Genomic DNA, 13,887 nt, shown 5'->3' with positions numbered 1-13,887 from the left:
CGCTGCACTGATGTATAAGGAGAGAAGTGTAGGATGAGACAAAATTATAGAAGGCAAACCAACTGAAATGTAAGCTGAGAGACCAAAGGACAGGGCAGAATATGGGTTTGTAGTGCCATCTCAAAAAGACATCTGTTTTTAGGATAATGGGCTTCGAGGGGTAGACAGAAGTCATTTTGGTAAGAGACTGATTTAGATGACGGCTGCAGTGATAAAATAGGCCGCACGGATTGGGTTGGACAGTGTTCAGATATGCTTTATAGCAGCTGATAATGTAATTGGTGCCGGAAAAAGTAAAAATAATTTGTCAAACTGTAATACGACCTGAATATAGAATATAGCTATTCAATAGTAATATAGCTGATAATATATTGCATTATCATAATAGTGTTATATAATTATTTCACGCTAATAACATAATCATTTTCTTAATTTCTGATTACTCTAATTGCCCCACATTATTCAGCTGGGCCCACTCTATTGGTGTAAAAAAATCTATTATGGTGACTCATCGACAGAAAAAAAAATCTAATTTGTCCTCTACTAGGACAACATTTCCTCAGATAATTAAAGACTAAAATAAAACATCCAAAGTAATGTAATTTTTCAAGGCCTGATGAGCTAAATTATGCCATTTGGTAAATGTCATGCCTTTGGACTGTCATTAGTTGATTTCTTTGCATTTGTGAACTGTGTTTGTATCTCATTGACTTTTTACAGGACATTTCAACAAAGGGCATCTCCACATGCACTCCAGGTATTAGGAGACGTGCATGCGAGGCGTCTGAATTTTAGTTCTTGCAGTTTTCCTGCTATTTGCCGTGCCGCGTGACTTCAAAGACGCGCTTTCATGAAGGCGTGATGGTGAAACCGGCTTGAAAGGGGCAGTGAGAGACTGTGCCTTCAGCTGGAAGTGCAGACTGACATTAGATTTGGACGGACAGTCTGGATGCAATAATTTCAACAAGGACACTTCAATTTGAATACTGGCTTTAAAGTGTCACCTCAGACATCACTTAGTTTGGAGATAATGAGGTGTAAAAGGTGCATGGGTAGGCACAAGTCATTTTCAGGCTGCTGGTTGAGAAAATGGGCTGCTGTGATAAAGCGGACTAGGAGGAATAGCAAGAGGAAATTGCAAAAATATGTCCTGTATCATTTTATCCGTCCGTTCTCACTTTTTTCTGGCATCCTGACCCCTGCCATCCTCTGTGTGGATGAGTGCTTCCTTACACTGTGGACCCTGGAGATTGAGGAGATTGGCCAGAGAACCCAGAGCATGAAACCAACTGATAATGAAATATGGCTGGGTTTCTTCAAGAACAAGATAAGACCTGCTTCTCATCTCTGTCCCCGCTATCAGCCTCTCAGGATCTAATGCAATCCGTGGAAGAGGACGTGCCTATTCAAAGCCGTACATACAATACAAGCACATGAACGTATGATTATTAACATGATACATGGAAAGTTGCATTCAAAGTTGTGAATCTAAAAACATACACAATTCAAGCCAGCTGTCATTTCAACAATGTCAATCAGTGTGAATCATTGTCTTTTGGTTGATAAACCTTTAACTTATGTCAGTGCTACCATTCCAACCCCCTTAAAAAGACTTTATGTATCTTTAAAATAAAAGTGGTACCTTTTGTGGCCAGTGTTGCAGCAGATACATTTTGCTTAACAGTGTGAGTCATGCAGCATCTGACCAAATGGCAGTATATACTGCAAAGGAATGAAGAACATGTTCCATAACCAATAGAGCTGGGGTTCCCATAGTTTCTATGACCATGGGTGGATTTAGAAAGCTGGCAATGGTCATTTCTGGACATTAGAGTTAAAACTGATGTTGTGTTTCTCTATTTGAATGACATAAACTCTTTATATCTTCTTCATCTTTCCTTGTCATGCTTGTAGGTTGTATGAAATGTTACACCCTGGCCACAGAACAAGCAGATATGTGGAATCACATAAAGAAGTAGCGCAGTCCATCATACTTTCAAAAACTACACCAACTAGAGGAGAAAACTGAGGGCTGAAACATTAACGCTATTCGTTTTGAGCATGGCTTCTATGTCAGAGAACTCCATGTTTAGCTAGCTTGATTGTTAGCTATGCGTTAGCAAGCTACTGTAGTGAGGTAAGGCATTTAAAACAATACAGCTTTAACATATAGGCAATATAAACACTATTTTTGGTGTCTGCTTTAGCTAACTTCAATATTCAAATGTCAGTTATAGGCTAGACCATTTTTTAAAATGGTGACCAAAAGTGCAGTAATAGCATCCTGCAGATGCTATACTAGCGCATGCATTATTGTCTGTATCCACTTTTGTTCTTAAAGACTAAGTTCAGCAGGTTGCAGAAGTGTACTACACAGTTTTTGCTATGCTCAACTTATTCCCCGTGTTATAGAAAAGGAGACACCTGGATAGGATTCAATGCAATTAAAAAGCAGTGTTTCCCTTTCATTGAATGCAGGGCTTAAAATGTGCACTGTATTTTTTCAGTAGGCTGCGAAGTGAGCTGTTGCTCTAACATCACCGATTTTCTCATACCTCAGGCACCACTAAGTGATGAAGGCAAAAGCTGGAGCGCATTTTGATAAGTCTTTAAATGTTGTTTTGAATATACTGTTCTTTACCTTCTTTAATGCCAGGAAAGCAATGTGGCCACAACTTAACATCTAGAGTTACCTGGTTACTACAGTAGGTTTGTATAATGGCAACATTCCCAGGCATTTATTCATTTTTAGCCATTCTACAAGATAGCCACATTGCCTTTCTCCAAATGTTGCTGACGTAACATCTCCTTGCAAAACTCCAAAACAAAAAACAAGATCTATACAAAGACCTGCTGACAAGCCATTTTCCCCCACACAGTGTAATTTACTGAGTGACAATAAGACAGAAAGGATTCTGATGCTGTCTGAACTTTAGTGGAGGTCTGACAGTACTGCTGAGAGCAGACTAAAAGCTTATTGTGACAAACCAAAGGCAGTTATGAATTGTCTGTGCCCTCTGTGACTATTCCAAATGACAAACCCTAAAAGTTTCCATAAAAATGCTAATATGGATTATAAAGAGAGCCTCCAGTACTTTCCGTCAGCTGAAAGAGGCTATTATCTGGAAATTTAGTTGACATTAGTCCTGATATGGTTCCTGTATAGATTTTTCCCCCTCTTAAACTGTCAGTAGGTGAGGGAATTTCAACAGTAACAGCGTTTCAACAGTATAATAAGTTGTGTGTGGTTGATGGCGGTTTTCGTGTCCCAGCCACATCCAGGTTGATGATTGGCATGTTGAATCATCATCAGCCCCGTGTGTGTGTGTGTGCGCGCGCGAGTGTGTACTAAAAGCTAAGCAGAGGAACTGAACTCCCCGCCACCGTCACATTGCATTACCGACTCAGTGGCACGGTATCATCACATCAAATTAGTCTTAATGAACACAAGCGAGTCGACTGAGGAGAGAGATAATCAAACTTTTATTAAATGACTTAATCTTCTGTACATGCATAATGCAGTGGAAAGAGAGATGGGTCTGTGGTGTCTGTCTATGTGGGGATGATCTTTACCCCAAAACATGTGAATGTATGTGGAAGCAGTGAGCCTAAAGACCCTTTGCCACAGCGCATGAGATCACCGTGCACCTCCTCGCTGGGAGAGGAGCGGCTAAATAAAATAAGAAAGTAAAATTCTGCTACCATCAAAGCCTGTTCCCTTGAGTAAACAAAAGAGATGCATTTCAAACAGTATGCTCCTTCAGTTCATTTGGTTATCATACAAAAAAAAAAAAATGCACTATAACTCGCTCCACGCATTCTAAAAGGCAGAAAAACAGAAGTAAAATATGGAGTTACTTCTGTGTCATTAAACAGCAGGTTTACAATAAAGAAACTGTAGATATTAGACCTAAAAATAGTTTATCATTTAAAATATTATTCCAAATGTGCTGTTTACAAAAGCAGAAGCTTTGCTTACTGTTGACCTGAATCTCACCGGTCGGAGCTACAAAGAAATATGTAAGACACTTTCAAAGTAAAAGTTGTGCCTTATTGCCGAAATCGACATGTTTCAAAAGGCTTAACTTTTATTTTAAGGCAAATGGTCTCCATTTCCGGTTTGTTTCACAACCGCTTTGCAAGTAGCTAGCAAATATTTGCAGATAACTCCTCTTCCAAGGAAACTACAGGGAACTACAGAATTCTGCTAGTGACCGAAGCAATTGCAAGGTTTTGTTAGTGCAGCAACATAATTCCTTGTGACAAATTTCTCCAAGAGACCTAACAGGCAACCTCCCACAACCACTTGCCAACCAGTCAGGAAATACCAATTTTTCCCTAGTTACTAGCCGTTCATCGACTGGTCTCTAGGCCTGTGTGACTGGGGCCTAAATAATGCTGCCCTGCTAAGTGGCAACCAAAATATATGAGAGAGCCTATTTTTTTCCACATTTTATTAATGTACAGTGCCAGCCAATCATTGCGTCTAAAAAGGTTACACACCCGGTCAGCATTCACATATAGCAGCAACCCTCTTCGTCTCTATGACAGGAAGTTGTAAAGAGTAAGGTGGAAAATAAGATCTCGATCTCACTGCATTAATCACGCAGTACTTGGACCTAGAAAATTAATGGTTTTACATCCACTCTATCAGATGAAAGTGACACATAGCCAGAACATTACATGGCTATATTCATTTAGACAGGTTTGTGGACTTTAAAGGAGAAACGATTGCTGGTGCTACCTTTAGCCACACTCAGCTAACTGATCTAATATGTTGAAGTCAAGCCAGAAAGTGTTACATTTTTTAGCACATTTTTAAAATATAGTCAGATTGCTGAAGAATATAAAGACTTTCAAATGCATCTTAAAATACTTTATTATTCTGATTTTTCCCCCCTCATATTTAAGTGACGAGTAAAATTAGTTTCCGGGAACATCCCTGGTAAAGAGCACTGATACTCTGTTTCCCAAAAAATAGAAAATCAGTGAACATTTGTATAGTCCCAACTTCAGTACTTCAATCTTAGCATTCAATATCAATTGCTGCCAATTCATACAGCTCATTATACAACAGCAGTCTACATGGAACAGGTCAGATGTAGCATGTTTGCTATGAAACTAGCCAGTTTTATATGTAGGTCACCTCGACAGGAAGCAAAACTTTTGAATTCATAAACAACTTTTAGATTTCCAAAAACGTTGGATTTACAAAGATGTTTTTCTTGCAAGAAAACATTTTAAGCACAGTGTCTTCAGTTTTGCTCTCACAATTTTCAAACTGCCAATTAATTCTGTTTAAACCGTATATTAAAGGTCCAGAAAACTCCGTACTAAACATCTATTAAATATCACAAAGGCTGAACTTGTAAACAAGAGCAAAATATCTTTTAAGAAAATGAATCCAGATATATGATAGACAAGGATTTTACCCAAAGATGTTTCATAAGTGTCAGCTATAATACTCAAGATGTCGACATTGAAATGAGTAAAGCATTTTATTGATATTATTTTTAAACTGATTGTTTAAATGGGATATACTTAAAATGCATATTTTTTCAGATTAGCCCTTGTGGGATTAAGATGTACCAAAAAGTTATTGGAAGAAAGTAAATCTGGCACCAGTGTCCATTAATAAAGCACCAGGCTTTAACCATTTAAAAAAATTATATTTAAAAAAAAGAAAAAAAATCTCACATGCATTGCAAGGCACTATGCCCACTTTGGCTGCTGATACTGTAGCAATAATTATATTGGATTTGGTCCTAAACAGCAGCACTGCACTGGCTTCAGACACAATTCAAACATTGCAACAATGGAAATCTTTTTCAGTTTACCTGGGTGAGTGTTGGGTGTAGTTTGTGGAGATGTCTGGACTAAGATTTTAGCATCCAAAGTTTGAAAAGACTTTGTGTGCGCTTGTTTTTGCAGCACATACATTCAATGTATTTTAGCAACTTTTTTTTTTTTTTAAGACCTTATCAGAAATCAAAAAAAAAATTAACAATCTAAATGGCCTATATACAGTACATTTACATATAATATGTATAGGATAACCGAAAATCCCCACCACTCAGTTCAGCTGTAGCTTTCACAACAATTGGAATAATCCTCCTCAGATAGGAGGGATGCATTTTAAGGCTGTGCGCCTCAGATGACAGCTGATTTACAGTCTCACTCTAACAGACAAAAAACAAAAACAAAAAAAACAAAAAAAACACAGATTCAAACAGATAAAAGGTGACCCTGCTGGACTTGACCCAGAGCAGGAGGCTGGTTTGGAGAGGGGAGACGACAGAGTTGCTGGGTTGTTGTGCCGGATCTGGTTCTACCTCGTCAGCTGGCCTACCACTTTCAGCAGAGTCTTGTTCTCTTGTTTGAGTTGCTCGTTCTCATCTTCGATGTCATCCAGGTCCTGTGAAAAGGGCACAACACACACATATCTCTCTGTTTAGTTCCATCAGGACCCATTTAACCACATAAATATTCAAGACCCTGCCTCTATACCGCTGAGAGGCCTGATCAGGTTGTGGAGTGTTCGTCTGAGAGTTAAAATGAGCATTGCTTGCTGCCAGGTTCCCCCCCCCCCCCCTCCCCTTCCATTTGGGCTGGCTTGATAGCAACAAATTAGACATTAACAGCTTCAATTAGTTGCAAATGAGAGAAGCTCTAAGTTGCCACAGCGATGTCTCATCAAAGTGACACTCCTCATTTTCGGTTTCTTCCATCACCGGCCATGATTGCATGACTGTTGGGAACGAGCTGAACAACACTTGCAGGGACTTAAAAAGTCAAATTAAGCAGGTCACAGGTTTACAACACAGCTTGCTGTCTCTGCGGCAAAAAAGGGACGTCAAGACTAACGTAAGGTGAGACACTAACAAGAGAGAGGTGGGGTTTTGTTCCCTTCTTTGCACCAAGATGCGGATAATTTGATCTGCTGCTCACAGACGGGGTGGGAGGGCTGACTGTTGTTGTGAATTGGCACCATATAGATACAGTTGATTTCAATTTTATTAGCAAATTTAAGACATTTGAAGACTTTAAAGACTCAAAAACGTGATAGCTGTCACCTGTCTGACAGATGCCTGTAACATGTAGCTGCTTCCAGAAAAAAAATCTTCAAAAGTTTAATGTAGACACTACAATCACCTAAACAATCTAGTGCTGCATTAAGTAACAACTCTATATTGAGTAATAGTGATAAGCAAGTAAACAGCTGTTTGCTAAGAATATTATATCAACTTAGAAAAAGAAAAAAAGGACAATTATTGCAGATTTAACCTTTAGGAAATATAAAAGCTCTTTTTCTTTCTCATTAGATGAGCCCATCAGTATTTACTGTGTAAGCTTTCACTGAACACTGCAAGACTCTCTTTTCAAAGCATATCAGTGGGGAGAAAGACGTCCAACAGTTGAGCTTTATCTTTTCTTTCTCTCCCAAATAAACTTCTACAGTGACTGAGGGTTCAGTTTTACTCTGCAGAGACGCCGACTGGATCAACTCTTATCTCCTGCTTTAACATCAGGCCCTGCAGGAGCCTCTCTCAGGGACATTTCTGATGGCTCGCTCCCTGCATTAACCATCCTTGGATAAATCACTTCTCTTATGGCCAACCTCTCCTATATGTGATGCTATCAGTATGATGCTTCCTGTATATTGTGCTCTTTTGGGGGTTTGCAGTGAGTTTTGCAGTGTTTGATAATGACAAAAGCATTTAGATAATAAGCAAGCAAGAAAAATGTACACCGTTTTCCACCCACCAGACTCGTGATCCAGAAAACACAGTAAAAAGCTGCAAGTACAGAAGGTTTGGAGAGGCTTCACTACGGATATAAAGCCATCAGCCAACATGTTTCTCACCCTGCGTGCAGCGTGAGGTGAAAGAAGGGGGAGAGAAAAAAAACAAAAAACAAAAAAAAACAAAAAACACACTCCAACCCATCAAGCCAAATGTGAAAGCACACCTGACCCCTGCTATTGGGTTCACTTTAGTGTGAAATGATCAGACTGTGATAGTTACGAGATCTGTCAAAAGCTCTTCTCACGATAATTGCAGCAGCAGCACTTATTATCGCTCGTCTTGCCATTCTCATGTCTTAACTGATCTTCCTGAGGGAGAACTATTTAGTTCCATTTTTCAGTGAGAAATGGGTGTTTTCTTGTCTTTGTAAACACTCAATATTATCACCTCATCTACAAATGTGTTTTAACCCGATTTGAATCTCCTCTTTATAACCGTTCAGCCTATATAAGAGTTCATATTTTATTGACTTTGATCATTTTTGCCATGAAGATTTTACCAAAAACAGCATGCATCTCTTCATTGTTATTTTGAAATAGGCCTTAGTTTATGAAGTTACAATAAAATTCTTTTAACTAAACCCATTCTCATTCATAGTCATTCAAATACTACCACTTTGTCAATGCTACTGGGATCTCTGACGTAACCATAATGCATCTTGGCAATGACACCATGACACACACATGCACGCTATAGCAATATTAGTCTCCGTAACCAAATATTCTGACAAAACATAAGACCATTTCCGAGTTTGTTAACATGTGACATCAAAATGCCCCATGAAGGAAGACCAAGCTTCCAAATCTGAAGAGTAGGGAGTGAAAGTAGACCTCATTATTATTTCTTCTGCTTTGCTCGTCACACAGTGTTGCAGCTAAAGAAGAGTGATTCCATAGAATGTACATCAGACACAGTAAGATCACCCACTGGATCTTATTCTTATGAACTCTCAAAGTTAATAGACAGTCACTGCTATGCTGTTTATTTTTTAGAGCCAGATGTTACCTTAATGGGATGAGAAGCTGTGGATTGCCTAAGGTTACTAAAGTTAGTGAGCTTAGTTAGCAAGCTACTTTTGTAAACTGTCTCGATGCAATACACAGACATACATCTACTAATAAGGTCAAAGTAAGAGTGAAATAAAACACTAGAAGTGTATTTGGAAAGATTGTACCAAACAACTAAACAGCATGCCATAATATTAATTATATTATCAGCCAATGGAATGTTATCCAAACATAATTAAGCCTTATACATTCCTATGTGGTGTCTATGTAGTAGACTGGTTATCAAGCAACATGAAAAGCAACTCAATAATTAAGATAAATCTGTAATCAACAAAGTTAACCCAGAGGTGTAAGGTGAACTTCAATTTCATTTTTGAATGTGAAGCCCAACTGTGAAAGTCACTTTATAATAAATGGTTGCTGATTGTAATACCACAGTGATTGGCTGAAATTGGCTAGGTTGTAATTTACTGTTCATCTAGTTTGGCCCATGGCTGCATTTTACTGTTTTGATTTGACTGTTAAATGACACAGTAAAAAATTCACTTTGAAAGTTCCAATTTAAAGGGGTTTGAACTGTAAAGGCCCAGTTCAGACTCGTTCTCCAGAAAGGTCCAAAAAAAAAAACAAAAAACAAAAAAAAAAAAACCATGATGCAGATAAAAAGCGTGAACACGGCTGTTAAAAGTAATTTTCAGAGGACTTCATCATTTCTTTCTTTTTTGCTGTATTCAACAAAAACTACTTGCATAAACCGAATGAAAGAAGCCAAAGAGGACTGCTTATCCTTCACTGTTCATCCAAGACGACTGACAGTACTCTCAAATTTAGGCTGACAAAAAACAGCTCAGTGGTACACACCATGATTAATGAATCAGTTACATATGAACCTACCTGCCACACGGAGCAACAAATTTTAATACTTTCAACTACCTGTGTTTCAGAGTGTTTAAATGGCAAATTACAGTAAGTTTTTTTCCCCATTGTGTTTCAAGTTATATAAATCCAAAACTAAAAAAGTATGTTTATGTCCAGCTTCTGATAGACTGCGAGAATAATCAGTGTAGAAAAACACATAGCTATTACACACAAGGCCAGTAAAATGCCAGATGATGATTACAGCCCCCACAAGCCGCCCACGCATGCAAACACAAAGGAACACTCAAAATATCAGACATCAGAGCAGAAAATTATGTAGGCTGTGCTCACTTGGTTCAGCAAGTCAATTTCCTCCTTCAGCTTCCCAATGAGATCATCTTTGTCCTGGTAGGCTTTCAGCAACCTGGCGTTCTCCTGACGCTCTCTGGCCAGCTCCTGAAAATGCACACAGATTGCACACATAGTTACGTGAAAGGCAAATATTTTCACAAAGAAACAGTGCGTGGAATCTGCATTAAGGTGTACCAGGAAATCTGCCCTGTAATTAGTTTAGCTACACAAGATTTGGAATTTCATACACTGAAACAGTTGCCCTGGAGCATTGCTGTCTGAAAGGGAAAACAAAATGAAGTTAATCAAGATAAATACAACCCGAATCCAGTAAATTGGGAAAGATTGCAATGATGCAAATCTCTAAACTCATATTTATTCACAGTAGAACATAGAAAACATATCAAGTGATTAAAAACGAGACATTTTAGTGTTTCCAGAAATATATTAGATCATTTTGATGATGGTAATCTTTAAAAAAAAAAAAAATATGACAGGGGCAACAAAAGGCTGGAAAAATAAGGGTTGCTAAAATGAAACTGCTTTCTTTTGGTGCAGTGGGGACCTAGGTTCACTAACAGGTGTTTTCGTAGGTGATTCTGAGCCCATGCAGCGATTTTGCATGGCTATTTTTAAAGCAGCACCACCTGCGGACTCACAGTTTATGGCCAATGCATACAGAGGTTACTCTGGATTCTTAGACTCAGACTTTAATGATATTATGAAACTCTCTTAGCACCCTTTGCATGTTCTCCCTGCGCCTGGGTGAGTTCTCTCTGGGTATTCAAGCTTACCCTCACACTCCAAAGGTATACTTGTTAGGTTAATTAGTGATTCTAAATTGGGTGTTGGGAGCGAATGCGAGTACGAATGATTGTCTCTCTGTCAGCTCTGGCTACCAGCCAGATTGCACCATGCCTCTTGCCCTGTCATACAGCTTGGATCGGGCTCCAGCACACCTGCAATCCTGAACTGCATGGGCAAAGAATAAAACAGAGGAGTGGATTTTTTTAAAATTGCTGAACTATTTCATCAGAGCCACTCATAAAGCTGTGAATTCCTTCCACTCATGAAAAACTCCCAGGGATGCTCCTTTTATACCTAATCACATTACTAATTAACTTTATTTGTTGCCAGATGTTGCACAACTCTCAGCTTTTTTTTTTTCCTCTCTTTTTTTTTTTTTAAATTGTATTTTTAAAATCAGTTTCTGAAAAACATGCAACTGCTTTTTATTTGGATCTTACAAAGGCAAAAGTGCCAAAAGTAAAAGTGAAGCAGCTACATTTACTAGTTAAAAAAAAGGAAACGAAACGAGCCTCTGCACTGGTCTACTGAAAGAGATTACTTTATTGAAATCATATTTTTACTAGCAGAAACATTTGGTATTAAAAAGGCGTCAAGAACAGTCAACTGCATTGACTTTTTGTAAGATGACATTTTTTCAATAATGTATGTAATTTTCTATTTCCCACTTCCACAGACTCTTCAAAAACCCACCATAATAAATCCACGCAGACTGTCAGTGAACAATGCATTAATAGTTTCTTTTATATAGTACTTTTGTGCTATTTTCAAATTGTACTTAAAAGCCAGTGTGTTCTTGTCCGCCTCCTCTAACAGCCACAGTGAAATAATGGATATTGTGCCTTCCTGAGAGAGACAACGATTGTATGCACATCATAAACCGAAAGTTAATGTGCACACATTTTCAAACTGCTGGTATTTTATCATGGAAATGAAGATTAAACCAGGACTTTGTAGTTTCACTTTCTGGCTCTTCCAGATAATCATGAAATTGCTTAAATAAATAAAAAATGTATTATGCAGCTACAGTAGATGGCAATAGTCAAAGCTGGCATAATATGACTTTTAAAGCTACCATAGATAAGTGCAGCATTGTATCTCCTCTCAAAAACACCTGAACAAACATTTGTCTTATTTCTTTCATAAAATACAACAATACCAGCTGAAATTCCTTTTCCTTTATTCTGAATGTCTGTCATCTGACAATAACAGCGTTTGGGAACACTGTCCATTGTGCAAACATTAAAAAACATTCTGCACAAAATACACTGTGCCCCAGAACATTGTAAAGTATGGGTCTCCACAAATCTGTTAAATATTGGTTGAATATGGAATTTTCATTGTATTTTCACTTCCCCAGGATGTTTCTTGCTTGCTGATATTAAATCTGCTCAAAGCATTATGGGGACCAAAAAGGATGATGTTGGTTCTGCTTTCTAAGTTGCTCATTTTAATATAAGAACCATTCAGTGAATTATTTAAAGTCGACAATAATGCTTTTTCTATTTTCTAGGGCAGCATATATAAATAATCCTAAAATGCTCTGAAAGACGTCAGTGAGAGTGGTTGTCCTTAATCATCGAACCCTAGGCATCTTAGACCGCAGTGGATTAATACAATCATCTTCGTCAGCTCGGGGTGTGAGTAGAATGATGGGAAAAAGGACTTCCAAAATCTGGTATGACTCCCATGACTTAGCATTCAATACCTTTTCGTTGTTTTTAAAGGAGACATGTACATACTTTCAGCTTTTTCTGTGAAAGATATATACAGTCTTTAACAAACATCTCTTATTTTTAAGCAAGGACCTACGATCTAATGACTAACCCTTTTAAGGCCTGTTTGCAGCCACTGTGGGCAGACCCACATGGCCTACAGTGGGCCTTGCACCAGAGTAAAATGTGGCACATCTGGGCCCCGCACTGTGGGATAGTCCATAGTGTGAGGTGACTGTGGGCTGTCCAGACTAAGCAGAGAGGGGTCCTAAAAGGGGGCACCTACTTTAGGCCCACAGTATACCAACACTCTAGGCTTTGGCTGCCCTAGTGGTGCCCCATCCAGGGCCCACATGTGCCCCCATGGTACATTACTGCCACCAACTGGTAGGAGGTGTTGAGCAGAATGTTCTTCAAAAATCAACAAAAACAAAACAACAAAAAAAGAGCTACTTAGACCAAAAAGCTACCACAGCAGGTACATACACTAGTTGCCCAAAGAAAATTTTTATGGTGACCCCAAATGGGCCCCACATGGGTTTTCGATGGGCAACCTACAGTGGGTTACCCACACTGAATTCCCTCTTGGGAGCCAAAAAGGCAAAATTGCCCTAAAGGGCAAAACAGGTGTAGGCCCTTTGTCTGGTAAGTGTCTGTGTGCCCTGCCCACACAGCCCCACAGTTCACCCGCAGCTACCCACTGAGAGCTTGAAGTCTCAGTGAAGTCTGAGATTTAGGTGCAGCTGTCTTATATGAGCAGACCTGCATCTGGAATGAAAAGTGAAATAAACAACAACGACAAATATATGTGTGAAATATGATTTCTGGACATTTGACAAAACTGCTTCATGCTGAAGTCACAGCTGGTATGACTTTTCATAAAGCCACCCAAGTGACATTTGATTCCAAGTTGAGTTTCTACAGTGGGAGCAGAGAGAGGCTGAGTGGCTGATAGGAGCTGTGCAGGAAGAAAAGACATATCTGTACTGAGAAAGGTCATCTATTCAACAACACTGAGGAGAATTTCTGTAAGTGCAGAGCCACAGTTTCCAGCCAGGAAATTTAGAACCTGGGCAGCTGCACAAAGGACTCAAAGTGGAATTTCATCTTAACAAAGTGCTACTGATAGAGGCTTTCAAGTTGGCCCAAAGATACAGCCTTGACTCACGGTGCACTGAGACGCTAATAGAATTTTGATAGATGTCAATAACTGATGTTACCTCAGCAATTTTAGATCTCCATGCTGTTCTGTGGGGATGAATGTAGTTTTAGTAACATCCAGAAAAGTCTAGAAACTCAGCTTTACTCTCAGTCACTCTTTCTTTCTTTCTTTCTTTCTTTCTT

General features: G+C 38.9%; 1 protein-coding gene across 3 annotated transcripts in view; it reads right to left on the bottom strand.

Annotated features, from left to right (window-relative positions):
- Positions 1-3,460: 3,460 nt before the first annotated feature.
- Positions 3,461-13,887, bottom strand: part of pawr (PRKC, apoptosis, WT1, regulator) — a 76,532-nt gene continuing 66,105 nt past the window's right edge. For all 3 annotated transcript variants that reach the window (XM_063460323.1, XM_063460324.1, XM_063460325.1), the window contains exons 6-7: positions 10,022-10,126; positions 3,461-6,415 (exon numbers count right to left, since the gene is read on the bottom strand). In XM_063460323.1, coding sequence (XP_063316393.1) covers positions 6,329-6,415; positions 10,022-10,126 — 192 coding nt within the window. In that variant the 3' untranslated portion in view covers positions 3,461-6,328. The remainder of the gene's footprint in view (positions 6,416-10,021; positions 10,127-13,887) is intronic.

The sequence above is a fragment of the Pelmatolapia mariae genome, linkage group LG17 (assembly GCF_036321145.2).
Source record: "Pelmatolapia mariae isolate MD_Pm_ZW linkage group LG17, Pm_UMD_F_2, whole genome shotgun sequence".
Classification (NCBI taxonomy): domain Eukaryota; kingdom Metazoa; phylum Chordata; class Actinopteri; order Cichliformes; family Cichlidae; genus Pelmatolapia; species Pelmatolapia mariae.
The sequence above is the reverse complement of the archived record's forward strand: the minus strand, read 5'-3'. Positions and strand labels throughout refer to the sequence as shown.